The sequence below is a fragment of the Coregonus clupeaformis genome, chromosome 2, assembly GCF_020615455.1.
Source record: "Coregonus clupeaformis isolate EN_2021a chromosome 2, ASM2061545v1, whole genome shotgun sequence".
Classification (NCBI taxonomy): domain Eukaryota; kingdom Metazoa; phylum Chordata; class Actinopteri; order Salmoniformes; family Salmonidae; genus Coregonus; species Coregonus clupeaformis.
Genome location: NC_059193.1, coordinates 10221004 through 10248689, shown reverse-complemented (window position 1 = coordinate 10248689; position 27686 = coordinate 10221004). Strand labels below are relative to the sequence as shown.

The 27686-nt window shown below is 46.2% G+C and overlaps 1 protein-coding gene across 1 annotated transcript in view; it reads right to left on the bottom strand.

The window, feature by feature from the left end:
* Positions 1–27686, bottom strand: part of gpc3 (glypican 3) — a 329459-nt gene that overhangs the window by 165678 nt on the left and 136095 nt on the right. The window contains exon 4 of the mRNA XM_045205789.1: positions 14129–14271. Within this exon, the coding sequence (XP_045061724.1) occupies positions 14129–14271 (143 nt within the window). The remainder of the gene's footprint in view (positions 1–14128; positions 14272–27686) is intronic.

Genomic DNA, 27686 nt, shown 5'->3' with positions numbered 1-27686 from the left:
CCAGTCAACACTGACTACTACAACATCACTTGCTCCACTCCAACACTGACTACTACAACTCACCTGCTCAACTCCAACACTGACCACTACAACTCACCTGCTCCACTCCAAAAATCCACAACTGACTACTACAACTCACCTGCTCAACTCCAACACTGAATGCTACAACTAACCTGCTCCACTCCAACAATGACTACTACAACTCACCTGCTCCACTCAACACTGACTACAACAACTCACATTCTCTACTCCAACACTGACAACTAGAACTCACCTGCTCCACTCCAACACTGACTACTACAATTCACCTGCTCCACTCCAAAACTGACCACTACAACTCAACTTCTCCACTACAATACTGACTACTACAACTCACCTGCTCCACTCCAACACTTACTACCACAACTCATCTACTGTACTCAACACTGCTCACTACAACTCACCTGCTCCACTCCAACACTGACCACTACAACTCACCTGCTCCAATCCAACACTGACTACTACAACTCACCTGCTCAACTCCAACACTCACCACTACAACTTACCTTCTCCACTCCAACACTCCAAAACGGACTAATACAACTCACCTGCTACACTCCAACACTGACTACTACAGCTCACCTGCTCCATTCCAACACTGACTACTACAACTTACCTGATCCACTCCAAACTGACTACTACAACTGACCTGCTCCATTCCAACACTAATACTTTCAACTCACTTAATCTACTCCAACACTGACTACTCCAACTCACCTACTCTACTCCAAAACTGACCACTACAACTCAACTTCTCCACTACAATACTGACTACTACAACTCACCTGCTCCACTCCAACACTGACTACTACAGCTCACCTGCTCCATTCCAACACTGACTACTACAACTCACCTACTCTACTCCAACACTGACCACTACAACTCACCTGCTCCAATCCAACACTGACTACTACAACTCACCTGCTCAACTCCAACACTCACCACTACAACTTACCTTCTCCACTCCAACACTGACTACTACAGCTCACCTGCTCCATTCCAACACTGACTACTACAACTTACCTGATCCACTCCAAACTGACTACTACAAAATACCTGCTCAACTCCAACACCGACTACTACAAATCACCTAATCCACTCCAACACTGACTACTACAAATCACCTGCTCCACTCCAACACTGACTACTACATCTCACCTGCTACACTCCAACACTGACTACCACAACACCTGCTCCACTCCAACACTGACTACTACAACTCACCTGCTCAACTCCAACACTGACCACTACAACTTACCTGATCCACTCCAAACTGATTACCACAACCTACCTGCTCCACTCCAACACTGACTACTACAACTCACCTGCTCCCCACCAACACTGACTACTACAACACGTGCTCCACTCCAAAACTGACTACTTCACTCAACTACTCTACTCCATCACTGACTACTACAACTCACCTGCTCAACTCCAAAACTGACCACTACAACTCAACTGCTCCACTCCAAAACTCCATAACTGACTTCTACAACTCACCTGCTCAACTCCAACACTGAATGCTAAAACGAACCTGCTCCACTCAACACTCAATCAATCAATCAATCAATTTTATTTTATATAGCCCTTCTTACATCAGCTAATATCTCGAAGTGCTGTACAGAAACCCAGCCTAAAACCCCAAACAGCTAGTAATGCAGGTGTAGAAGCACGGTGGCTAGGAAAAACTCCCTAGAAAGGCAAAACCTAGGAAGAAACCTAGAGAGGAACCAGGCTATGAGGGGTGGCCAGTCCTCTTCTGGCTGTGCCGGGTGGAGATTATAACAGAACCATGCCAAGATGTTCAAAAATGTTCATAAGTGACAAGCATGGTCAAATAATAATCAGGAATAAATCTCAGTTGGCTTTTCATAGCCGATCATTAGAGTTTAAAACAGCAGGTCTGGGACAGGTAGGGGGTTCCATAACCGCAGGCAGAACAGTTTAAACTGGAATAGCAGCAAGGCCAGGCGGACTGGGGACAGCAAGGAGTCACCACGGCCGGTAGTCCCGACGTATGGTCCTAGGGCTCAGGTCTCTCAGTTGGCTTTTCATAGCCGATCATTTAGAGTTGAAAACAGCAGGTCTGGGACAGGTAGGGGGTTTCGTAGCCGCAGGCAGAACAGTTGAAACTGGAATAGCAGCAAGGCCAGGCGGACTGGGGACAGCAAGGTGTCATCATGCCCGGTAGTCCTGACGTATGGTCCTAGGGCTCAGGTTCTCAGAGAGAAAGAGAGAACGAGAGAATTAGAGAGAGCATACTTAAATTCACACAGGACACTGGATAAGACAGGAGAAGTACTCCAGGTATAACCAACTAACCCCAGCCCCCGACACATAAACTACTGCAGCATAAATACTGGAGGCTGAGACAGGAGCGGTCCGGAGACACTGTGGCCCCATCCGAAGAAACCCCGGACAGGGCCAAACAGGAAGGATATAACCCCACCCACTCCGCCAAAGCACAGCCCCCGCACCACTAGAGGGATATCCCCAACCACCAACTTACAATCCTGAGACAAGGCCGAGTATAGCCCACAGAGGTCTCCACCACAGCACAAACCAAGGGGGCGCCAACCCAGACAGGAAGATCACGTCAGTAACTCAACCCACTCAAGTGACGCACCCCTCCCAGGGACGGCATGAAAGAGCACCAGCAAGCCAGTGACTCAGCCCCTGCAACAGGGTTAGAGGCAGAGAACCCCAGTGGAGAGGGGAACCGGCCTGGCAGAGACAGCAAGGGCTGTTCGTTGCTCCAGCCTTTCCGTTCACCTTCACACTCCTGGGCCAGACTACACTCAATCATATGACCTACTGAAGAGATAAGTCTTCAGTAAAGACTTAAAGGTTGAGACCGAGTCTGCGTCTCTCACATGGGTAGGCAGACTGTTCCATAAAAATGGAGATCTATAGGAGAAAGCCCTGCCTCCCGCTGTTTGCTTAGAAATTCTAGGGACAATTAGGAGGCCTGCGTCTTGTGACCGTAGCGTACGTATTGGTATGTACGGCAGGACCAACTCGGAAAGATAGGTAGGAGCAAGCCCATGTAACGCTTTATAGGTTAACAGTAAAACCTTGAAATCAGCCCTTGCCTTAACAGGAAGCCAGTGTAGGGAAGCTAGCACTGGAGTAATATGATCAAATTTCTTGGTTCTAGTCAGGATTCTAGCAGCCGTATTTAGCACTAACTGAAGTTTATTTAGTGCTTTATCCGGTAGCCGGAAAATAGAGCATTGCAGTAGTCCAATCTAGAAGTAACAAATGCATGGATCAATTTTTCTGCATCATTTTTGGACAGAAAATTTCTGATTTTTGCAATGTTACGTAGATGGAAAAAAGCTGTCCTTGAAACAGTCTTGATATGTTCGTCAAAAGAGAGATCAGGGTCAAGAGTAACGCCTAGGTCCTTCACAGTTTTATTTGAGACGACTTTACAACCATCAAGATTAATTGTCAGATTTAACAGAAGATCTCTTTGTTTCTTGGGACCTAGAACAAGCATCTCTGTTTTGTCCGAGTTTAAAAGTAAAAAGTTTTCAGCCATCCACTTCCTTATGTCTGAAACACAGGCTTCTAGCGAGGGCAATTTTGGGGCTTCACCATGCTTCATTGAAATGTACAGCTGTGTGTCATCCGCATAGCAGTGAAAGTTAACATTATGTTTTCGAATAACATCCCCAAGAGGTAAAATATATAGTGAAAACAATAGTGGTCCTAAAACGGAACCTTGAGGAACACCGAAATGTACAGTTGATTTGTCGGAGGACAGACCATTCACAGAGACAAACTGATATCTTTCCGACAGGTAGGATCTAAACCAGGCCAGAACTTGTCCGTGTAGACCAATTTGGGTTTCCAGTCTCTCCAAAAGAATGTGGTGATCGATGGTGTCAAAGGCAGCACTAAGGTCTAGTAGCACGAGGACAGATGCAGAGCCTCGGTCTGACGCCATTAAAAGGTCATTTACCACCTTCACAAGTGCAGTCTCAGTGCTATGATGGGGTCTAAAACCAGACTGAAGCATTTCGTATACATTGTTTGTCTTCAGAAAGGCAGTGAGTTGCTGCGCAACAGCTTTTTCTAAAATTTTTGAGAGGAATGGAAGATTCGATATAGGCCGATAGTTTTTTATATTTTCCGGGTCAAGGTTTGGCTTTTTCAAGAGAGGCTTTATCACTGCCACTTTTAGTGAGTTTGGTACACATCCGGTGGATAGAGAGCTGTTTATTATGTTCAACATAGGAGGGCCAAGCACAGGAAGCAGCTCCTTCAGCAGTTTAGTAGGAATAGGATCCAGTATGCAGCTTGAAGGTTTAGAGGCCATGATTATTTTCATCATTGTGTCAAGAGATATAGTACTAAAACACTTAAGTGTCTCTCCCGATCCCAGGCCCTCGCAGAGCTGTGCAGATCCAGGACAGCTAAGCCCTGGAGGAATACGCAGATTCAAAGAGGAGTCCGTAATTTGCTTTCTAATGGTCATGATCTTTTCCTCAAAGAAGTTCATGAATTTATCACTGCTGAAGTGAAAACCATCCTCTCTTGGGGAATGCTGCTTTTTAGTTAGCTTTGCAACAGTATCAAAAAGAAATTTTGGATTGTTCTTATTTTCCTCGATTAATTTGGAAAAGTAGGATGATCGAGCAGCAGTGAGGGCTCTTCGGTACTGCACGGTACTGTCTTTCCAAGCTAGTCGGAAGACTTCCAGTTTGGTGTGGCGCCATTTCCGTTTCCAATTTCCTGGAAGCTTGCTTCAAAGCTCGGGTATTTTCTGTATACCAGGGAGCTAGTTTCTTATGACAAATGTTTTTCGTTTTTAGGGGTGCAACTGCATCTAGGGTATTGCGCAAGGTTAAATTGAGTTCCTCAGTTAAGTGGTTAACTGATTTTTGTCCTCTGACGTCCTTGGGTAGGCAGAAGGAGTCTGGAAGGGCATCAATGAATTTTTGTGTTGTCTGAGAATTTATAGCACGACTTTTGATGCTCCTTGGTTGGGGTCTGAGCAGATTATTTGTTGCGATTGCAAACGTAATAAAATGGTGGTCCGATAGTCCAGGATTTTGTGGAAAAACATTAAGATCTACAACATTTATTCCATGGGACAAAACTAGGTCCAGAGTATGACTGTGGCAGTGAGTAGGTCCAGATACATGTTGGACAAAACCCACTGAGTCGATAATGGCTCCGAAAGACTTTTGGAGTGGGTCTGTGGACTTCTCCATGTGAATATTAAAATCACCAAAAATTAGAATATGATCTGCTATGACTACAAGGTCTGATAGGAATTCAGGAAACTCAGAGAGGAACGCTGTATATGGCCCAGGAGGCCTGTAAACAGTAGCTATAAAAAGTGATTGAGTAGGCTGCATAGATTTCATGACTAGAAGCTCGAAAGATGAAAACGTCATTTTTTTTTTTGTAAATTGAAATTTGCTATCGTAAATGTTAGCAACACCTCCGCCTTTGCGGGATGCACGGGGAATATGGTCACTAGTGTAACCAGGAGGTGAGGCCTCATTTAACACAGCAAATTCATCAGGCTTAAGCCATGTTTCAGTCAGGCCAATCACATCAAGATTATGATCAGTGATTAGTTCATTGACTATGACTGCCTTTGAAGTGAGGGATCTAACATTAAGTAACCCTATTTTGAGATGTGAGGTATCACGATCTCTTTCAATAATGGCAGGAATGGAGGAGGTCTTTATCCTAATAAGATTGCTAGGGTGAACACCACCATGTTTAGTTTTGCCCAACCTAGGTCGAGGCACAGACACAGTCTCAATGGGTATGGCTGAGCTGACTACACTGACTATGCTATTGGCAGACTCCACTAAGCTGGCAGGTTGGCTAACAGCCTGCTGCCTGGCCTGCACCCTATTTCACTGTGGGGCTAGAGGAGTTAGAGCCCTATCTATGTTGGTAGATAAGAGGAGAGCACCCCTCCAGCTAGGATGGAGTCCGTCACTCCTCAGCAGGTCAGGCTTGATCCTGTTTGTGGGTGAGTCCCAGAAAGAGGGCCAATTATCCACAAATGTTATCTTTTGGGAGGGGCAGAAAACAGTTTTCAACCAGCGATTGAGTGCTGAGACTCTGCTGTAGAGCTCGTCACTTCCCCTAACTGGGAGGGGGCCAGAGACAATTACTCGATGCCGACACATCTTTCTAGCTGATTTACACGCTGAAGCTATGTTGCACTTGGTGACCTCTGACTGTTTCATCCTAACATCGTTGGTGCCGACGTGGATAACAATATCTCTATACTCTCTACACTCGCCAGTTTTAGCTTTAGCCAGCACCATCTTTAGATTAGCCTTAACGTCGGTAGCCCTGCCCCCTGGTAAACAGTGTATGATCGCTGACTACTACAACATCACCTGCTCCACTCCAACACTGACTACTACAACTCACCTGCTCAACTCCAACACTGACCACTACAGCTCACCTGCTCCACTCCAAAAATCCACAACTGACTACTACAACTCACCTGCTCAACTCCAACACTGAATGCTACAACTAACCTGCTCCACTCCAACAATGACTAATACAACTCACCTGCTACACTCCAACACTGACTACTACAGCTCACCTGCTCCATTCCAACACTGACTACTACAACTTACCTGATCCACTCCAAAACTCCAACACTGACTACTACAACTCACCTGCTCAATTCCCAACATTGACTACTACAACTCACCTAATCCACTCTACACTGACTACTACAACTCACCTTCTCCACTCCAACACTGACTACTACAACTCACCTGCTCCCTCCAACACCGACTACTACAACACGTAATCCACTCCAAAACTGACTACTACAACCCACCTGCTCCACTCCAACACTGACTACTACAACTCACCTGCTCCAGTCAACACTGACTACTACAACATCACTTGCTCCACTCCAACACTGACTACTACAACTCACCTGCTCAACTCCAACACTGACCACTACAACTCACCTGCTCCACTCCAAAAATCCACAACTGACTACTACAACTCACCTGCTCAACTCCAACACTGAATGCTACAACTAACCTGCTCCACTCCAACAATGACTACTACAACTCACCTGCTCCACTCAACACTGACTACAACAACTCACATTCTCTACTCCAACACTGACAACTAGAACTCACCTGCTCCACTCCAACACTGACTACTACAATTCACCTGCTCCACTCCAAAACTGACCACTACAACTCAACTTCTCCACTACAATACTGACTACTACAACTCACCTGCTCCACTCCCTTACTTACTACCACAACTCATCTACTGTACTCAACACTGCTCACTACAACTCACCTGCTCCACTCCAACACTGACCACTACAACTCACCTGCTCCAATCCAACACTGACTACTACAACTCACCTGCTCAACTCCAACACTCACCACTACAACTTACGTTCTCCACTCCAACACTCCAAAACGGACTAATACAACTCACCTGCTACACTCCAACACTGACTACTACAGCTCACCTGCTCCATTCCAACACTGACTACTACAACTTACCTGATCCACTCCAAACTGACTACTACAACTGACCTGCTCCATTCCAACACTAATACTTTCAACTCACTTAATCTACTCCAACACTGACTACTCCAACTCACCTACTCTACTCCAAAACTGACCACTACAACTCAACTTCTCCACTACAATACTGACTACTACAACTCACCTGCTCCACTCCAACACTGACTACTACAGCTCACCTGCTCCATTCCAACACTGACTACTACAACTCACCTACTCTACTCCAACACTGACCACTACAACTCACCTGCTCCAATCCAACACTGACTACTACAACTCACCTGCTCAACTCCAACACTCACCACTACAACTTACCTTCTCCACTCCAACACTGACTACTACAGCTCACCTGCTCCATTCCAACACTGACTACTACAACTTACCTGATCCACTCCAAACTGACTACTACAAAATACCTGCTCAACTCCAACACCGACTACTACAAATCACCTAATCCACTCCAACACTGACTACTACAAATCACCTGCTCCACTCCAACACTGACTACTACATCTCACCTGCTACACTCCAACACTGACTACCACAACACCTGCTCCACTCCAACACTGACTACTACAACTCACCTGCTCAACTCCAACACTGACCACTACAACTTACCTGATCCACTCCAAACTGATTACCACAACCTACCTGCTCCACTCCAACACTGACTACTACAACTCACCTGCTCCCCACCAACACTGACTACTACAACACGTGCTCCACTCCAAAACTGACTACTTCACTCAACTACTCTACTCCATCACTGACCACTACATCTCACCTGCTCCACTCCAACACTGACCACTACAACCCACCTACACTACTCCAACACTGACCACTACAACTCACCTGCTCCACTCCATCACTGACTACTACAACTCACCTACTCAACTCCAACACTGACCACTACAACTTACCTTCTCCACTCTAACACTCCAAAACTGACTACTACAGCTCACCTGCTACACTCCAACACTGACTACTACAACTCACCTAATCCACTCCAATATTGACTACTACAACTTACCTGATCCACTCCAACACTCATTACTGACTACTACTGTGGTCCTCTGTAGATCAGCTGGTAGAGCACGGCGCTTGTAACGCCAAGGTAGTGGGTTCGATCCCCGGGACCACACGTACACAAAAAAATGTATGCACGCATGACTGTAAGTCGCTTTGGATAAAAGCGTCTGCTAAATGGCATTAAAAAAATAAAAATAAAATACTACAACTCAACTGCTCCACTCCAACACTGACTACTACTACAACTAACCTGCTACACTCCAAAACTCCAACACTCCAACATTGACTAATACAACTCACCTGCTCAACTTCAACACTGACCACTACAATCTACCTGCTCCACTCCAGAACTGACCACTACAACTCACCTACTCCACTCTAACACTCCAATACTGACTACCACAATTTACCTGCTTCACTCCAACACTCCAACACTGATTACTACAACTCACCTGCTCAACTCCAACACTGATCACTACAACTTACCTTCTCAACTCCAACACTGACCACTACAACTCACCAGTCCAACTCCAACACTGACTACCACAATTTACCTAATCCTCTTCAACACTCCATTACTGACTACTACAACTCACCGGCTCCACTCCAACACTGACTACTACAACTGCCCTGCTCCACTCCAACACTGACTACTACAACTCACCAGTCCAACTCCAACACTGACTACTACAACTTACCTAATCCTCTCCAACACTTATTACTGACTACTACAACTCAACTGCTCCACTCCAACACTGACTACTACAACTTACCTGCTCTACTCCAACACTGACTACTACAACTCCCCTACTCCAACCCAGCACTCCAACACTGACTACTACATATCACCTGTCAACTCCAACACTGACTACTACAATTCACCTGCTCCACTCAACACTGACTACTACAACTCACCTGCTCCACTCCAACACTGACTACTACAACTCACCTGCTCAACTCCAACACTGAATGCTAAAACTAACCTGCTCCACTCAACACTGACTACTACAACTCACCTGCTCCACTCCAACACTGACTACTACAACTCACCTGCTCAACTCCAACACTGACCACTACAACTCACCTGCTCCACTCCAACACTGACAACTAGAACTCACCTGCTCCACTCCAACACTGACCACTACAACTGACCTGCTCCATTCCAACACTAATACTTTCATCTCACTTAATCTACTCCAACACTGACTACTACAACTCACCTGCTCAACTCCAACACTGACCACTACAACTTACCTTCTCCACTCCAACACTCCAAAACAGACTAATACAACTCACCTGCTACACTCCAACACTGACTACTACAGCTCACCTGCTCCATTCCAACACTGACTACTACAACTTACCTGATCCACTCCAAAACTCCAACACTGACTACTACAACTCACCTGCTCAATTCCCAACACTGACTACTACAACTCACCTTCTCCACTCCAACACTGACTACTACAACTCACCTGCTCCCCTCCAACACCGACTACTACAACACGTGCTCCACTCCAAAACTGACTACTACAACCCACCTGCTCCACTCCAACACTGACTACTACAACTCACCTGCTCCAGTCAACACTGACTACTACAACTCACCTGCTCCACTCCAACACTGACGACTACAACTCACCTTCTCAACTCCAACACTAACCACTACAACTCACCTTCTCAACTCCAACACTAACCACTACAACTCACCTGCTCCACTCCAAAACTCCACAACTGACTACTACAACTCAGCTGCTCCATTCCAACACTGACTACTACAACTCACTTGCTCCATTCCAACACTGACTACAACAACTCACCTGCTCCACTCCAACACTGACTACTACACTCACCTACTCCACTCCAACACTGACCACTACAACTCGCCTGCAACACTCCAACACTGAATAATACAACTCACCTGCTCAATTCAAACACTGACCACTACAACTCACCTGCTCCACTCCAACACTGACCACTACAACTCACCTGCTCCATTCCAACACTGACTACTACAACTCACTTGCTCCATTCCAACACTGACTACAACAACTCACCTGCTCCACTCCAACACTGACTACTACACTCACCTAGTATACTCCAACACTGACCACTACAACTCACCTACTCCACTCCAACACTGACCACTACAACTCGCCTGCAACACTCCAACACTGAATAATACAACTCACCTGCTCAATTCAAACACTGACCACTACAACTCACCTGCTCCACTCCAACACTGACCACTACAATTCACCTGCTCCATTCCAGCACTGTCTACTACAACTCACCTGCTCCACTCTAAGACAAACTACTACAACACTTGCATTAGTGTATGAGGTCCATCTATGGTCTATGGTCTATAGTCTATAGTCTGTTGTCTATAGTCTATGGTCCATGGTCTATAGTCTGTGGTCTATAGTCCATTTTCTATGGTCTATATTCTATGGTCTATAGTCTATATTCTGTCGTCTATAGTCTATGGTCTATGGTCTATAGTCTATAGTCTATAGTCTATAGTCTATAGTCTATGGTCTATAGTCTATGTTCTACAGTCTGTAGTCTATGGTCTATGGTCTACAGTCTATAGTCTGTCTCGTATTAATCGAGGACCTGGTTTCTCTTATTTAAATGCAATTATTATGAGTGCTTTGCTTTAGAGCATCTGCTAATAACATCTGGACCATAGACCTTCCCCCAGCTCCTACCCATTCATCTGGACCTTTGACCTCTCCCCAGCCCCTACCCATTCATCTGGACCATAGACCTTCCCCCAGCTCCTACCCATTCATCCGGACCATAGACCTTCCCCCAGCTCCTACCCATTCATCTGGACCATAGACCTTCCCCCAGCTCCTACCCATTCATCTGGACCAAAGACCTTCCCCCAGCTCCTACCCATTCATCTGGACCATAGACCTTCCCCCAGCTCCTACCCATTCATCTGGACCAAAGACCTTCCCCCAGCTCCTACCCATTCATCTGGACCATAGACCTTCCCCCAGCCCCTACCCATTCAGTGTTTGCAGATCTGACAGAAAGATAAGTGTAGTGACAAACGGATAGCTAGATGCTCCACTAAGCTCATCTAGAAGGCCATAGGTGAAGCAATACACCTGTCTGATTTCTTCAGGTCAAACACTGAATTGGTACTGTAGGGACTAGGGCTTGTTCCTGGACCGGGCTGTAAGATGACGCTTGTCCTCATTAGTTAGCAGCTCCTACCCAGCATGACATGAACAACCTCTTTTCCTTTCTCTTTTTGGTTACATATTTCGTAATGGTTAAATGTTTCTTAATGGTTAAATGTTTCTTTATGGTTAAATATTTCTTAATGGTTAAATATTTCTTAACGGTTAAATATTTCTCAATGGTTAAATGTTTCTTAATGGTTACATATTTCCTAATGGTTAAATGTTTCTTAATGGTTAAATATTTCTTAATGGTTAAATATTTGTTAATGGTTAAATATTTTGTGTCACGCCCTGACTCAGGGGACACTTATATGTTGAGTCAGGGTGTGTATATTCCTTGTTGTGCTTTTTCTATGTGTGGTATTCTATGTTTCTATTTCTATGGTTGGCCGGGTGTGGTTCCCAATCAGGGGCAGCTGTTGCTCGTTGTCTCTGATTGGGGATCATACTTAGGTAGCCAGTTTTCCTGCCTGTGTTGTGGGATCTTGTTTGTGTTCGGTGAGTTTGGGCTTGTTAGTGATTAGCCTTCCGATGTCACGTTTCGTTGCCGTTTGTTGTTTTTGTATGTTTATTCAGTACAATAAACATGGATGCATTTCACGCTGCGCCTTGGTCTGACCCGTTCATCAACGATCGTGACAGAAGATCCCACCAAACGAGGACCAAGCAGCGTGCCCAGCAGCAGCAGACACCCTGGACACAGGTGGAGGAGCAGAGAGTATGGACTTGGCGGGAGATAAGAGAGGATCTGACAAGGCAGATGGAGGCCCTGAAAGGGCTCAGGGTGGAGAAGGAGAGACAGACCCAATAACATTTTGGGGAGGGGCTAAAAGGGTGGTCGGGGAGCGACAGAGAGGAGCCCCGACCACTGCACTCGTGGGGGCTCAAGGAGGAGTCCTCACTGGAGGAGGACGGGGCGCAGAGTGTAAAGGACGGAGACAGTCATAGACCTCCAGCGCCGGTTCCCAGTCCGATACGCCCCGTACCTGCTCCCCGCACCAAGCCAGTGGTGTGTGTTCCCAGTCCGCCCCGGCCTGTTCCTGCTCCTCGCACCAAGCCAGTGGTGCGTGTTCCCAGTCCGGCCCGGCCTGTTCCTGCTCCTCGCACCAAGCCAGTGGTGCGTGTTCCCAGTCCGGTCCGGCCTGTTCCTGCTCCTCGCACCAAGACAGTGGTGCGTGTTCCCAGTCCGGTCCGGACTGTTCCTGCTCCTCGCACCAAGTCTGTGGTGCGCGGCGCCAGTCCGGCCCGGCCTGTCCCTGCTCCTCGCACCAAGCCAGTGGTGCGCGTCGCCAGTCCGGCCCGGCCTGTTCCTGCTCCTCGCACCAAGCCAGTGGTGCGCGTCGCCAGTCCGGCACGGCCCGTGCCCGTTCCACCGGTGCCTGGTTCGGCACCGGTCAGCGGCTCCACTCCGGAGCTAGAGCAGTCCGCTCCACCGGTGCCTGATCCAGCTCCGGTCAGCTGCTCCACTCCGGAGCCAGAGTAGTCTGCTCCACCGGTGTCCAGTCCAGCTCCGGTCAGCGGCTCCAGTCCAGACCATGACGTCAGCCCCTCTCCAGGTTCGGGGTCTCCCACACCAGGGTCCAGACGGGGCCTGGCGTATCGTGGGAGGAAGGAAAGGGGAAGCAGCGCGCCGAGGTCCAGACCAGACCAGGGGCGCAACAGGGAGATGGAGATTAAGAGGTCGTCACGCCCGGAGCCGGATCCGCCTCCGAGGCGGAATGCCCACCCGGCCCCTACCCTGTTATGTTTATGTTGTGCGGTCGGAGTCCACACCTTTGGGGGGGTACTGTCACGCCCTGACTCAGGGGACGCTTATATGTTGAGTCAGGGTGTGTATATTCCTTGTTGTGCTTTTTCTATGTGTGGTATTCTATGTTTCTATTTCTATGGTTGGCCGGGTGTGATTCCCAATCAGAGGTAGCTGTTGCTCGTTGTCTCTGATTGGGGATCATACTTAGGCAGCCAGTTTTCCTGCCTGTGTTGTGGGATCTTGTTTGTGATTAGCCTTCCGACGTCACGTTTCGTTGCCTTTTGTTGTTTTTGTATGTTTATTCAGTACAATAAACATGGATGCATTTCACGCTGCGCCTTGGTCTGACCCGTTCATCAACGATCGTGACATTTTGTAATGGTTAAACGTTTTCCTAATTGTTAAATGTTTCTTAAGGGTTTAATGTTTCTTAATGGTTTAATGCTCTAACCTCCTATATTCCTCTTTCTTCTCTCCTCTACTCCACCACCCCTGTCTGTTCCCCCATCGTTCTACCCCTCTCTAAGTCAGTCTGAGTGACCTCTTCTCATCCCCATTATTACCTGCGGCGACCAGCCAAGGTCTCCTCAGGATCGTAGGGTAAAGTCTGTGGGTTGCGGGACACCTGGGCAGCAAGGGTCTGGTCAGGAAGGGGCGCCACTGAGCGAGACACCCGCTGGGGGGCGTGGCCACACGTACTGCTCACCTGCAGGGAGGGATGAAGGGAGAGCGGGAGAGACAGAGGGAGAGGTAACTATAAGACTGGACATACTATACATAGTACATCATATCATTATCTAGTAGTATCAACTCACATGTATACATTTTATCATTATCTAGTAGCATCAACTCACATTGACTTCAGAGAGTACAGTGACGGAAAAAAGTATTTGATCCCCTGCTGATTTTGTACGTTTGCCAACTGACAAAGAAATGATCATTCTATAATTTGAATAGTAGGTTTATTTGAATAGTGAGAGACAGAATAACAACAAAATAATCCAGAAAAACCCATGTCAAAAATGTTATAAATGTATTTGCATTTTAATGAGGGAAATAATTATTTGACCCCTCTGCAAAACATGACTTAGTACTTGGTGGCAAAACCCTTGTTGGCAATCACAGAGGTCAGATGTTTCTTGTAGTTGGCCACCAGGTTTGCACACATCTCAGGAGGGATTTTGTCCCACTCCTCTTTGCAGATCTTCTCCAAGTCATTAAGGTTTTGAGGCTGACGTTTGGCAACTCGAACCTTCAGCTCCCTCCATAGATTTTCTATGGGATTAAGGTCTGGAGACTGGCTAGGCCACTACAGGACCTTAATGTGCTTCTTCTTGAGCCACTCCTTTGTTGCCTTGGCCGTGTGTTTTGGGTCATTGTCATGCTGGAATACCCATCCACGACCCATTTTCAATGCCCTGGCTGAGGAAAGGAGGTTCTCACCCAAGATTTGACGGTACATGGCCCCGTCCATCGTCCCTTTGATGCGGTGAAGTTGTCCTGTCCCCTTAGCAGAAAAACACCCCCAAAGCATAATGTTTCCACCTCCATGTTTGACGGTGGGGATGGTGTTCTTGGGGTCATAGGCAGCATTCCTCCTCCTCCAAAAACGGCGAGTTGAGTTGATGCTAAAGAGCTCCATTGTGGTCTCATCTGACCACAACACTTTCACCCAGTTCTCCTCTGAATCATTCAGATGTTCATTGGAAAACTTCAGACGGGCATGTATATGTGCTTTCTTGAGCAGGGGGACCTTGCGGGCGCTGCAGGATTTCAGTCCTTCACGGCGTAGTGTGTTACCAATTGTTTTCTTAGTGACTATGGTCCCAGCTGCCTTGAGATCATTGACAAGATCCTCCCGTGTAGTTCTGGGCTGATTCCTCACCATTCTCATGATCATTGCAACTCCACGAGGTGAGATCTTGCATGGAGCCCCAGGCCGAGGGAGATTGACAGTTATTTTGTGTTTCTTCCATTTGTGAATAATCGCACCAACTGTTGTCACCTTCTCACCAAGCTGCTTGGCGATGGTCTTGTAGCCCATTCCAGCCTTGTGTAGGTCTACAATCTTGTCCCTGACACCCTTGCGAGCTCTTTGGTCTTGGCCATGGTGGAGAGTTTGGAATCTGATTGATTGATTGCTTCTGTGGACAGGTGTCTTTTATACAGGTAACAAACTGAGATTAGGAGCACTCCCTTTAAGAGTGTGCTCATAATCTCCGCTCGTTACCTGTATAAAAGACACCTGGGAGGCAGAAATCTTTCTGATTGAGAGGGGGTCAAATACTTATTTCCCTCATTAAAATGCAAATAAATTTATAACATTTTTTACATGCATTTTTCTGGATTTTGTTGTTGTTATTCTGTCTCTCACTGTTCAAAGAAACCTACCATTAAAATGATAGACTGATCATTTCTTTGTCAGTGGGCAAACGTACAAAATCAGCAGGGGATCAAATACTTTCTTCCCTCACTGTAAGTGAGAACTCAACTAACAGTCAAACCTGTTGTCTATCATATTGTTACCCCCTATTCAGCTCCTCTATCTTCTGTTGTTGTCTATCATATTGTTACCCCCTATTCAGCTCCTCTGTTGTTGTCTGTCATATTGTTACCCCCTATTCAGCTCCTCTGTTGTTGTCTGTCATATTGTTACCCCCTATTCAGCTCCTCTGTTGATGTCTGTCATATTGTTACCCCCTATTCAGCTCCTCTGTTGTTGTCTGTCATATTGTTACCCCCTATTCAGCTCCTCTATCTTCTGTTGTTGTCTATCATATTGTTACCCCCTATTCAGCTCCTCTATCCTCTGTTATTGTTTGTTTATTTTGGGGAGAAATAAAAGAGGGGATTTGCATAACAAACCAGTCACTATTTCCTCTGCCTGTGCTGTTTCTGTTTTGTTTATTTTGTAATCACAACCTTCCACAACCCTCCACAAAGCGCCGGCATGAAACCGATGAGGCCTCTCGTTCTCTAGCTTCTTCCCCTTGATAAACAAAAAAAAATCCAACGCAGGACGACACAATAATAATACCTAAAAAACTTCTCTCTCTGTGTCTGGGAGATAATGGAGTCACGCCATTATTTTAAAGTTGCAATAAAAATGCAAATGTCTGTTAATGTTTAGCTTGTGGTTTAATGATTTAGAGCTGGTTTAATTTCCCCGGGGGATACTGGCCAGGGCTAAATTCTGCCTTGTAATGTTAACAGCTAATTGTGACTAACTCCCCTTAAGTGAATCCACTGGCTGTGTGTGTGTGTGTGTGTGTGTGTGTGTGTGCCTGCGTGTGTTTGTGTGTGTGTGTTTGCAAAGCCTGCCTGCCAATGATGCTGGTGCTGCATACTGATAGAGCACAGGAGCAGGGCTGGACATCTTTATCAGGGAACGGGGAAGACATACGCAAACTCATATATACAGACAAGCAAATAAGTTATTACACAATTAATTATACACAAACTCACAAAGTGGATTTTAATTTAACGTAATGTAGGAACACACTTACACACATGTATAGTGGCTTGCGAAAGTATTCACCGCCCTTGGCATTTTGTTGCCTTACAACCTGGAATTAAAATGGATTTTTGGGGGATTTGTATCATTTGATTTACACAACATGCCTACCACTTTGAAGATGCAAAATATTTTTTTTGTGAAACAAACAAGAAATAAGACAAAAAAACAGAACTTGAGCGTGCATAACTATTCACCCCTCCAAAGTCAATACTTTGTAGAGCCACCTTTTGAAGCAATTACAGCTGCAAGTCTCTTGGGGTATGTCTCTATAAGCTTGGCACATCTAGCCACTGGGATTTTTGCCCATTCTTCAAGGCAAAACTGCTCCAGCTCCTTCAAGTTGGATTGGTTCCGCTGGTCCTCTGTAGCTCAGCTGGTAGAGCACGGCGCTTGTAACGCTAAGGTAGTGGGTTCGATCCCCGGGACCACCCATACACAAAAAAAAAATGTATGCACGCATGACTGTAAGTCGCTTTGGATAAAAGCGTCTGCTAAATGGCATATTATTATTATTATTATATTATTATTTAAGTCATACCACAGATTCTCAATTGGATTGAGGTCTGGGCTTTGACTAGGCCATTCCAAGACATTTAAATGTTTCCCCTTAAACCACTCAAGTGTTGCTTTAGCAGTATGCTTAGGGTCATTGTCCTGCTGGAAGGTGAACCTCTGTCCAAGTCTCAAATCACTGGAAGACTGAAACAGGTTTCCCTCAAGAATTTCCCTGTATTTAGCGCCATCCATCATTCCTTCAATTCTGACCAGTTTCCCAGTTCCTGCCCATGAATGCCACCACCATTCTTCACTGTGGGGATGGTGTTCTCGGGGTGATGAGAGGTGTTGGGTTTGCGCCAGACATAGCGTTTTCCTTGATGGCCAAAAAGCTCAATTTTAGTCTCATCTGACCAGAGTACCTTCTTCCATATGTTTGGGGAGTCTCCCACATAATAATAATATGCCATTCAGCAGACGCTTTTATCCAAAGCGACTTACAGTCATGCGTGCATACATTATTTTTTTATTTTTTATTTTTTTTGTGTATGGGTGGTCCCGGGGATCGAACCCACTACCTTGGCGTTACAAGCGCCGTGCTCTACCAGCTGAGCTACAGAGGACCACATGCCTTTTGGCGAACACCAAACGTGTTTGCTTATTTCTTTCTTTAAGCAATGGCTTTTTTCTGGCCACTCTTCCGTAAAGCCCAGCTCTGTGGAGTGTACTGCTTAAAGTGGTCCTATGGACAGATACTCCAATCTGCGCTGTGGAGCTTTGCAGCTCCTTCAGGGTTATCTTTGGTCTCTTTGTTGCCTCTCTGATTAATGCCCTCTTTGCCTGGTCCGTGAGTTTTGGTGGGCGGCCCTCTCTTGGCAGGTTTGTTGTGGTGCCATATTCTTTCAATTTTTTTAATAATGGATTTAATGGTGCTCCGTGGGATGTTCAAAGTTTCTGATATTTTTTTATAACCCAACCCTGATCTGTACTTCTCCACAACTTTGTCCCTGACCTGTTTGGAGAGCTCCTTGGTCTTCATGGTGCCGCTTGCTTGGTGGTGCCCCTTGCTTAGTGGTGTTGCAGACTCTGGGGCCTTTCAGAACAGGTGTATATATACTGAGATCATGTGACAGAACATGTGACACTTAGATTGCACACAGGTGGACTTTATTTAACTAATTATGTGACTTCTGGAGGTAATTGGTTGCACCAGATCTTATTTAGGGGCTTCATAGCAAAGGGGGTGAATACATATACACGCACCACTTTTCCGTTATTTTTTTTTTGCATTTTTTAAAACAAGTTATTTTTTGCATTTCACTTCACCAATTTGCACTATTTTGTGTATGTCCATTACATGAAATCCAAATAAAAAATCAATTTAAATTACAAGTTGTAATGCAACAAAATAGGAAAAACGCCAAGGGGGATGAATACTTTTGCAAGGCACTGTACACACACTCACACCCACACCAACACACACACACACACACCAACACACACACACCCACACCTACACACACACATTCACACTCACACTCACACACACACACTGACACACACTGACACACTGACACACTGATCAGCCAAAGGACATCGTCATCAGCATTAATCAATACAGCCTCTCTACACAAGGACACAGACAGACAGACAGACAGACAGACAGACAGACAGACAGGCAGGCAGGCAGGCAGGCAGGCAGGCAGGCAGGCAGGCAGGCAGGCAGGCAGGCAGGCAGGCAGGCAGGCAGGCAGGCAGGCAGGCAGGCAGGCAGGCAGGCAGGCAGGTGGCAGGCGGCAGGTGGTGGGTGGGTAGGGTGGGTGGGTGGGTGGGTGGGTGGGTGGGTGGGTGGGTGGGTGGGTGGGTGGGTGGGCGGGTGGGCGGGTGGGTAGGTAGGGTGGGTGGGTAGGTGGGTAGATGGGCAGGCAGACATACAGGCAGGCAGGCAGGCAGGCAGGCAGGCAGGTGGGTGGGTGGCAGGTAGGCAGGGTGGGTGGGTGGGTGGGTGGGTGGGTGGGTGGGTGGTGGTGGGTGGGTGGGTGGGTGGTGGTGGGTATGTGGGTGGGCAGGTGGGCAGGTGGGTGGTGGTAGGTGGTGGTAGGTAGATGGGCGGGCGGGCAGGCAGGCAGGCAGGCAGGCAGGCAGGCAGGCGGTCAGGCGATCATTCAAGGCATTATCAAGAGCTTGTCAAATTGCGAATGAGAAACTGATGAAGAGTGTGCGCAAAAAAACAAAGCAGAGCTCATGCCTTTCATGCAACTTTTTTCAAATCATCATTAGAGTCGTATCATGCAGCCTTCGAATATATTAAAACTCTAAACGTAGAGCCCAACATTTGTATCACAACTAAAGTTACATAAATAACTCTAAATTAAGCAAATAGGAGTATCTGTTTCTTTGTTAACCGCTCAATACAGAATAGCCGCATGTGCGGACTTCCTCAAATCTTTTGGAGAAAATATCCTTTTATTCAGCTATGTTCAATTGTATTCTTCATACTATAAAATAATGCCACAGAATTCTAAGCAAATATTGTCCGCTAAATGAACTAGTGAAGCCCCCAGCCATTTGCTATAACCTGATCAGAACATATCATCAAATCAAATCAAATTTTATTTGCCACATGCGCTGAATACAACAGGTGTAGACATTACAGTGAAATGCTTACTTACAAGCCCTTAACCAACAATGCATTTAAGAAAATGTAAAATAGAAAGTGTTAAGTAAAAAAATAAAAGCAAATAATTAAAGGGCGGTACCAGTGCAGAGTCAATGTGTGGGGGCACCGGCTAGTCGAGGTAATTGAGGTAATATGTACATGTGGGTAGAGTTAAAGTGACTATGCATAAATAATAAACAGAGTAGCAGCAGCGTAAAAGAGGGGGACGGGGTGGGGGTGGGGGGGCAGTGCAAATAGTCAGTGTAGCCATGATTAGCTGTTCAGAAGTCTTATGGCTTGGGGGTAGAAGCTGTTGAGAAGCCTTTTGGACCTAGACTTGGTAGCAGAGAGAACAGTCTATGACTTGGGTGACTAGAGTCTTTGACAATTTTGAGGGCCTTCCTCTGACACCGCCTGGTATAGAGGTCCTGGATGGCAGGAAGCTTGGCCCCAGTGATGTACTGGGCCGTACACACTACCCTCTGTAGTGCCTTGCGGTCGGAGGCCAAGCAGTTGCCATACCAGGCGGTGATGTAACCAGTCAGGAGGCTCTCGATGGTGCAGCTGTAGAACTTTATGAGGATCTGAGGACCCATGCCAAATCTTTTCAGTCTCCTGAGGGGGAATAGGCTTTGTCGTGCCCTCTTCACGACTGTCTTGGTGTGTTTGGACCATGATAGTTTGTTGGTGATGTGGACACCAAGGAACTTGAAGCTCTCAACCTGATCCACTACAGCCCCGTCGATGAGAATGGGGGTGTGCTCAGTCCTCTTTTTTTTCCTGTAGTCCACAATCATCTCCTTTGTCTTGATCACGTTGAGGGAGAGGTTGTTGTCCTGGCACCACATGGCCAGATCTCAAACCTCCCCCTATAGGCTGTCTCGTCGTTGTCGGTGATCAGGCCTACAACTGTTGTGTCGTCGGCAAACTTAATGATGGTGTTGGAGTCGTGCCTGGCTATGCAGTCATGGGTGAACAGGGAGTACAGGAGGGGACTGAGCACGCACCCCTGAGGGGCCCCCGTGTTGAGGATCAGCGTGGCAGATGTGTTGTTACCTACCCTTACCACCTGGGGGAGGATCGTCAGGAAGTCCAGGATCCAGTTGCAGAGGGAGGTGTTTAGTCCCAGGATCCTTAGCTTAGTAATGAGCTTTGAGGGCACAATGGTGTTGAACACTGAGCTGTAGTCAATGAATAGCATTCTCACGTAGGTGTTCCTCTTATCCAGGTGGGAAAGGGCAGTGTGGAGTGCAATAGAGATTGCATCATCTGTGGATCTGTTGGGGCGGTATGCAAATTGGAGTGGGTCTAGGGTTTCTGGGATAATGGTGTTGATGTGAGCCATGACCAGCCTTTCAAAGCACTTCATGGCTACAGACGTGAGTGCTACGGGTCGGTAGTCATTTAGGCAGGTTATCTTAGTGTCCTTGGCCACAGGGACTATGGTGGTCTGCTTGAAACATGTTGGTATTACAGACTCAGTCAGGGACATGTTGAAAATGTAAGTGAAGACACTTGCCAGTTGGTCAGCACATGCTCGGAGTACATGTCCTGGTAATCTGTCTGGCCCTGCGGCCTTATGAATGTTGACCTGCTTAAAAGTCTTACTCACATCGGCTACGGAGAGCGTGATCACATAGTCATCCAGAACAGCTGGTGCTCTCATGCATGCTTCAGTGTTGCTTGCCTCGAAGCGAGCATAGAAGTGATTTAGCTAGTCTGGTAGTCAAGTGTCACTGGGCAGCTCGCGGCTGTGCTTCCCTTTGTAGTCTGTAATAGCTTTCAAGCCCTGCCACATCCGACGAGCGTCAGAGCCGGTGTAGTACAATTCAGTCTTAGTCCTGTATTGAATCTTTGCCTGTTTGATGGTTCGTCGGAGGTTATAGCGGGATTTCTTATAAGCGTCCGGGTTAGAGTCCCGCTCCTTGAAAGCGGCAGCTCTACCCTTTAGCTCAGTGCGGATGTTGCCTGTAATCCATGGCTTCTGGTTGGGGTATGTACGTACGGTCACTGTGGGGACGACGTCATCGATGCACTTATTGATGAAGCCAGTGACTGATGTGGTGTACTCCTCAATGCTATCTGAAGAATCCCGGAACATATTAGAGTCTGTGCTACCAAAACAGTCCTGTAGCTTAGCATCTGCGTCATCTGATCACTTTTTTATTAACCGAGTCACTGGTGCTTCCTGCTTTAGTTTTTGCTTATAAGCAGGAATCAGGAGGATAGAGTTATGGTCAGATTTGCCAAATGGAGGGTGAGGGAGAGATTTGTATGCGTCTCTGTGTGTGGAGTAAAGGTGGTCTAGAGTTTTTTTTTCCTCTGGTTGCACATTTAACATGCTGGTAGAAATTAGGTAGAATGGATTTAAGTTTCCCTGCATTAAAGTCCCCGGCCACTAGGAGCGCTGCTTCTGGATGAGTGTTTTCCTGTTTACTTATGGCCTTATACAGCTCATTGAGTGCAATCTTAATGCCAGCATCGGTTTGTGGTGGTAGATAGACAGCTACGAAAAATATCGATGAAAAGTCTCTTGGTAAATAGTGTGGTCTACAGCTTATCATGAGATACTCTACCTCAGATGAGCAAAACCTTGAGACTTCCTTAGTATTAGATTTTATGCACCAGCTGTTGTTTACAAATATACACAGACCGCCACCCCTTGTCTTACCGGAGTCAGCCGTTCTATCCTGCCGATGTAGCCTATATCCCGTCAGCTGTATGTTGTCCATGTCGTCGTTCAGCCACGACTCGGTGAAACATAAGATATTACAGTTTTTTATGTCCCGTTGGTAGGATATCCTTGATCTTAGGTCGTCTAATTTATTTTCAAATGATTGAACATTGGCTAATAGGATTGATGGAAGAGGCAGTTTACTCGCTCACCATCGGATCCTTACAAGGCACCCTGAACTACGTCCACGATATCTCCATCTCTAACATAAGGACAACTCAGAGTATGCTATGCTGTTCTTCTGAAATAGACCACATTTTCTTCATATCATGTTTCTTTAGACCTGTCTAAAATAAAGAATGGATTTATTGTGATGGTGTAGGCTATATTACATGGATTTATTACACTTCCAAAGGTCTGCGTCAGTAGCTTGTAGGCTATGCTTGGAAGCCAGGAGATGCTAAATGTGTTTATGTTAACTAACGGTCAATTACCGTGAGACAGGCAGTTATTTGCTTGACAATCACCGGCTTGCTTGACAATCACCGGCTGACAACATTTCACGACCGCCACAGCCCTAACACACACACACACACACACACACACACCCAGCCTGCATACACACTCCCTGGCCAGACACTGGCACCTCATCCTCCCCATCTCCTTCAGTGTAATTCTGCGTCAAATGGTGCCCTATTTCCGTTATGGTGCACTACTTTTGACCGGAGACCTTTGGGCCCTGTCATTTGGGACGCACACAAATTATCCTCCTGCCTTACCCACGCGTGCTTTCACAGGCCTGAAGGAGATGTAGTTGGAGCTTGATTTCACTCTTTATTCGTGTGTTCCACAATCCACACAGCCCCCCAGGGAGTTGTGGCACAGGATAGAGACTTCCTCCTCCCCCATCTCCTCTCCTCCACCTCCCCTACCGATTGTTTCAATATCTTCAAGGAAGGGGCTCATTAGCGTGGGTATTAATATCACTCATGGCTGGACCAGCACAGCCAACAGGAGAGGTGGGGAAGAGATAAGGGCTGTCTTAGAGTGAGAGAAAGCCCTGAAATATCCCCATGCTTTTATCTGCACCTAGCAGCCAGCATCCTCAACTAGGGAGGGAGCGCTGCCTGTACACACACACACACACACACACACACACACACAGACACACACACACGCACACGCACACCTACATGCACACCTGTTAATCATGCACATGGTATTACACATACATAAACATGCACACATAAATACACGCACACACACACCTACGCACAAACCACAAAAACACACTCACATACCCCTTAGAACTTAATCCCCCCAACCTACTTGCTATCGTTTTTCTAATGCCAATACGAGTTTCTGACACATGTAAAGAGTGTCTGAGTCTGACACATGACAAACAAACATAGTTTACGGGCCCTGGTCAAAAATAGTATGCTATATAGGGAACAGAGTGCCATTTGGGACACAGTCCAGATTATTGTGTCATATTAAGGGGACAGGCACAGCTCCATTGCTCTTTCCCTCTGTAATGTTCCATAGAGATTGGTCAGTTCCCTCATTCTTCTGTCTCACCAGTAAAACCAATTTCCCATTTTCATTTACAGGAGAGGGGTCACAGGGTGATATATGCCTCCCCACTCTCCTCTCCTCCTCCATCCCCTAGGGCTCTCACTTCAAACTCTCTCTCTCTCTCTCTCTCTCTCTCTCTCTCTCTCTCTCTCTCTCTCTCTCTCTCTCTCTCTCTCTTTCTCTCTCTCTCACTCTCTCTCTTGCTCTCACTCTCTCTCTCTCTCTCCCTCTCCCTCTCTGTCACCGTTTCTCACTCACTTCTGCTCAGTAACTGGTAAAAATAGAGCTTCATAAATCATGCATCTTCTCTCACAGCAGTGTGTGTGAGAGAGAGAGGGAGAGAGAAAGAGAGAGGCAGGCAGGGAGAGAGAGAGGGAGAGAGAGAAAGAGAGAGGGAGAGAGAGATGAAATATAGACAGAAGAGGAGAAGCAGATTATATCAAACTGCGAGAGAGGGACAAAGTGGCAATGTGGTGACTGGTGAATGGGTTCAGACCCCAGGCTCTTGGCTGCCCTCTCTCTCTCTCTCTCTCTCTCTCTGTCTCTGTCTCTGTCTCTGTCTCTGTCTCTGTCTCTCTCTCTCTCTCTCTCTCTTCTCTCTTCTCTCTCTCTCTCGCTCTCATATTATGTCTATATACAGTGTTGTAACAATGTGCAAATAGTTAAAGTACAAATGGGAAAATAAATAAACATACAATGGTGTTTGTTCTTCACTGGTTGCCCTTTTCTTGTGGCAACAGGTCACACATCTTGCTGCTGTGATGGCACACTGTGGTTTTTCACCCAGTAGATAAGGGAGTTTATCAAAATTGGGTTTGTTTTCGAATTCTTTGTGGATCTCTGTAATCTGAGGGAAATATGTGTCTCTAATATGGTCATACATTTGGCAGGAGGTTAGGAAGTGCAGCTCAGTTCCCACCTCATTTTGTGGGCAGTGTGCACATAGCCTGTCTTCTCTTGAGAGCCAGGTCTGCCTACGGCGGCCTTTCTCAATAGCAAGGCTATGCTCACTGAGTCTGTACATAGTCAAAGCTTTCCTTAAGTTTTGGTCAGTCACAGTGGTCAGGTATTCTGCCACTGTGTACTCTCTGTTTAGGGCCAAATAGCATTCTAGTTTGCTGTTTTTTTGTTAATTCTTTCCAATGTGTCAAGTAATTCTCTTTTTGTTTTCTCATGATTTGGTTGGGTCTAATTGTGTTGTTGTTGTTGTCCTTGGGCTCTGTGGAGTCTGTTTATGTTTGTGAACAGAGCCCCAGGACCAGCTTACTTAGGGGACTCTTCTCCAAGTTCATCTCTCTGTAGGTGTCTCTCTCTCTCTCTCTCTCTCTCGCTCTCTCTCCTTCTCTCTCTCTCTCGCTCTCTCTCACTCTCCTTCTCTCTCTCCTTCTCTCTCTCTCTCTCTCTCTCTCTCTCTCTCGCTCTCGCGCTCTCTCGCACTCTCTCTCTCTTGCTCTCTACCTGCCTCTCTCTTTCTCTCCTATCACTGTGGAGAGTGGGAGCACTGGACAATCTGTGATAGTAGGCAGAGAGCATGTTTCAAGATAGATGGTCTGCATCCCAAATGACACCCTATTTCCTATATAGTGCACTAGGGTTGGGCAGTATCCAGATTTTCATACTCTCATACCGTTTCTGTACCATACCGAGGTATACGGTATTACCGGAAGTGCACACAAGGGGTGCTATTTCTTGATAAAAATAGATAATAGTAAAATAAAATTAATTGATGCACAAAACAATTTAAGGGTCTATCAGAGTACCAAACGTGTACGCGTGCGCAGAGCAGTGTTCTAGAATACTTTTAGAATTCTCAGTGCAGCTAAAGCAGTTTCTCCAACTGTCAACACATTCAAATGAGTAGAGGACACGTACCGGAGACATGTTGGTTGGGAATTGTGGGGAGGTGCGCGTTCAGGCTGTGCGTCGTCATCGTTGTCGTCGTAATCCGTTTTGAAAATGGTACCATCGGCATGTCTGTATCCCGGTATACGGTATATACGGTATATCGTCCAAGCCTGTAGTGCACTACTTTTGACCGAGGTCCATAGCAGCCCATAGGGCTCTGGTCAAAAGTAGTGCACTATGGGGAATAGGGTGCCATTTGGGAAACAGACATGGGCTGGAGTCAGGAGAGCTTCTTTATATCACACCTCCAGGACTATTCTGCTTGGACAGGGCTTGGGTCTTACACTGGACAAGCATGTCAGTGAGGAAAACATGCACAAGTCCCACAGTAGTTGTGGTTTAACCATGTGTGTTACGTTATCATTGCCAGGTCTGAGGTCCATGTCCTATTTCACTGGAGTAAACCAGACCTGTATGTACCGGTGCTTCACATTGGATGTCTCTTACAGGGATGTAAGTGATCGAGAGCACATAACCAGCTAGCACATTTGGTTCTTTGGATGTTGTGGGAACGTATGTTTTTGGTTTCACATTGGTTGTGAGAACAAAGCTATACGTTTCCTGACCGGTAAAACCGGTTATTTATTATATATTTTTTAATAAGTTAACATTTCACCTGTTCCTGGAACATTTATTTTTAGGTTGCAGGGAGGTTCTGAGAACGTTTTACTCTAGTTCCTTGAAAGTTTTACGGGAAGGTTTCATTAACACTCTGAGAACAGAATTTAGAACATGACTTTAAATAGAACCATGAGGAAACGTTATGCTGAAATTCTGAAATTCCCACAGAAGAATGTTGTTTCTTAACATTCTCTGAACTATTTGAGAACATTCCCAATGTCAAACGAGTTGGAGAACATTCCTAGAACATTACCAAAATCTTTATTAAATGTAGCAATGTTTGAACTTTTAGGAAATGTTCTCTTAAAGTAATGAAATACGAAAAAAAAAAAAATGTTTATTTGTCAAGTTCCTTAAATGTGCTGAGAATGTTCCAAAGCCAAGCAACTATCCTGCACCATTCCTAGAAGGTTTGGGAAGGTTGTATGCAAAATAACCATAGGACAACCATGCTCTCACCAAGCTCTAAGAAATATCTGGTTCTCATAACGTTATGTGCTAGCTGGGTGGTGTACAGAACCCGACACACAGTAGTTGTGATTTTACTATGCATTATGTTATTATGGTTTCAGTTATAGGTCCCATGTGCTTCTGTCTATTGCTGGAGTATACCACAGCAGCACGTACGTACCAGTGCTATACAGTGGTTTCCAGTGAATGTGAATGTCATAGTGA